The 2,297-nt window shown below is 40.4% G+C and overlaps 1 protein-coding gene across 1 annotated transcript in view, besides 3 other annotated features; it reads left to right on the top strand.

Annotated features, from left to right (window-relative positions):
• Nucleotides 1-104, top strand: part of UA08_09516 (hypothetical protein) — a gene marked incomplete at both ends in the record, with an annotated part of 3,982 nt that extends 3,878 nt beyond the window's left edge. Inside the window, one exon of the mRNA XM_020266316.1 lies at nucleotides 63-104. Within this exon, the coding sequence (XP_020115334.1) occupies nucleotides 63-104 (42 nt within the window). The remainder of the gene's footprint in view (nucleotides 1-62) is intronic.
• Nucleotides 105-730: 626 nt separating this feature from the next.
• Nucleotides 731-805: a repeat region (Identified by RepeatMasker using a combination of RepBase library and repeat library created with RepeatScout).
• Nucleotides 806-909: 104 nt separating this feature from the next.
• Nucleotides 910-1,201: a repeat region (Identified by RepeatMasker using a combination of RepBase library and repeat library created with RepeatScout).
• A 4-nt stretch (nucleotides 1,202-1,205) lies between these two features.
• Nucleotides 1,206-1,322: a repeat region (Identified by RepeatMasker using a combination of RepBase library and repeat library created with RepeatScout).
• Nucleotides 1,323-2,297: the final 975 nt, after the last annotated feature.

The raw sequence follows: 2,297 nt of genomic DNA, 5'->3' as shown, positions 1-2,297 counted from the left end.
TATAGTGTGTCGACTGGAGGATTCTGATAGTTCTGTAAGGCGGTCCGCCATTGATGCTTTAGGCACGCAGACCGCTTTATCAGAGGATATTCTCCGAGCTATAGTGTTTGTGCTTTCCAAGGACATCTTCAATACGGATCCTGAATCTGTGAGGATGCTACTCAGGCAGGATAACCTCTATGACAGTTTCCCAAATTTCGATGTGGAAAATTTGCGTTCATTATATAAATTATTGGTTTGGCAAAGCTTTAGTGAGCAATTAAGTTGCTATTGGCAGGATGAGGACTTCTACATCAACATGACGGATCGTCAAAGAAGGTTTTCCTTGGTACAGAACAAGGATGTGTTTCTGGAAGCGATTCGGGATGAGGCTTTGGCTTTAGAAAGGCCACCCCTTAAATAGATGACATTAGATTGCGTTAGTTTATTACTAATCATCTAATTGTCTAGTTATATTATTTTATTATTTTTAGTATCTATTCAAAGGGAGGGCCTGGGATGAGTGGTCAATTTATGCTTAGGATTCATCGCTGGCAGATTCTTTGATTGAATTGTCAGGTAATGATTCAATGCGCAGGGATCCGCCAGCCTTTGAGATAACGTATCTCACAACCCCTGCCGCCCACCCAAGCGTGTCCGCCCACCTGTAATCCCATACAAAATGGCCATTTTTTTAGACTGGAAATATCAACATTTTATTAGAAAATCTTATTTTAAAATTTAATATGAGATTGTCAGAGAATCAGAACGTCACAGCCAATAGATAAGGAACGCTAATGCGTGGGAACAAAGGATTATCCGAGAACCGACTCGCTATGAATATTGAGGTATACATACAGAGATCATGGGCTCGCGGAAATACGCAAGCACTAGGACTAATTGAGGATAGTCATCATAGTCAATCATAGTATGGCTATGATTGCTATGATACAAGGAACCGAGATATCAGAGAATGTCTATGATGGCTATGATGGCGGATAACTGTATAAGGACACTCATTTACTATGTATTTAGTTTTCTTCTATCGTCTTGAATTCACTGAGATAACTTGAGTATACGATCTTCTATCGATCAGGATATTCAGACCTTATTCTTATTTCTTTCGTCTATCGTGACCTTTCGACCTTAGAAGCCTATTAACTTCACCATTTAATAGCTATCCTAGCTATACTCGACGGTAATAAAACCGAAGTTTCCGACACTAACGTATTGCACAAGTAAGCCGCGCACCCGTGTAATCCATATAAAATGGCCACTTTTAGCTTCTTAATATCTCAACGAAATTATATGTAAATCATAGATCAAATTTGAGTACATTATATTTAACATCTTTAATAATTATGTGCTTACATGTTAATAAAATAGAATTAAACTAATAAAAATTACTTGTGGAATACGTTATATGTATGTGTGTGGGGGGCATCGTATTGAAAGGATGTACATGTACCTGGGCCAAAATAGCGATACAGTACACGTAATTTACGGGCGCGTTAATTCTGTGAATTCACAATACCTAAGAGAGAAACACACGCTATCCAGAGTTGTTCCGGATCTAGCCGTATATATACTAGGGAAGTCTTGGCATTGTTTCAGAGCAAAGAGAAGAGAGTTTAAGTTGTTACGCTGAACCTGCAAACCACTGTACGATATTAAATGTTAAGATTTGTCATGATACTATTAAGCTGGCCATCATAATACTAGACAGTCCAAAGGGGCTGGTTCGGCGCGGTGCGGGGAAGCAAATGATCTAGGGTGAATATATTTTGTTTGCACATTTTGCATAGCCTTGGCACTCAGATTTCTTTTGTGGCTGCTTGTATTAATGTGACGCACAACGCAACGCGCAAGCCACGGCGCTCCCCCTGCCTAGCAGCCTGTAACTTAGCCAGCTTTAACAGGGTAAAGAGTACTACTACTATCACGTAGATGATTGTTTTCTGTTTAGAAGAAAGGACTGACATATTTGTTGATGGGTGAAATGTTGATTATGGATGCTGAGTTACTCCGCCCGGAGAACCTGAAAGAAGAGTAGGCCCTCTCAAAATATAGATTCTTTTTAACTGTAAGCTCTCTCACAATGTAGATTTTCCGGAAGATAGGCCCTCACTGAGGACCTACATTTAGAATGAACCTACATTTCGAGAGGGCCGTCATGTGCCTGGTTCAACCCAAACAGATCGACAGGTACTACTTTGCATTAGTCCCAGCCACGGGACCCGCCGTTGGAACAGATTGGCGACGTCATCGTTCAGTCTTTGTAACTTATTCCTTTAAGAAACGAGCCGATACTGGCTTTA

Source organism: Talaromyces atroroseus (genome assembly GCF_001907595.1).
Source record: "Talaromyces atroroseus strain IBT 11181 chromosome Unknown scaffold_35, whole genome shotgun sequence".
Lineage (NCBI taxonomy): Eukaryota > Fungi > Ascomycota > Eurotiomycetes > Eurotiales > Trichocomaceae > Talaromyces > Talaromyces atroroseus.
The sequence above is the reverse complement of the archived record's forward strand: the minus strand, read 5'-3'. Positions and strand labels throughout refer to the sequence as shown.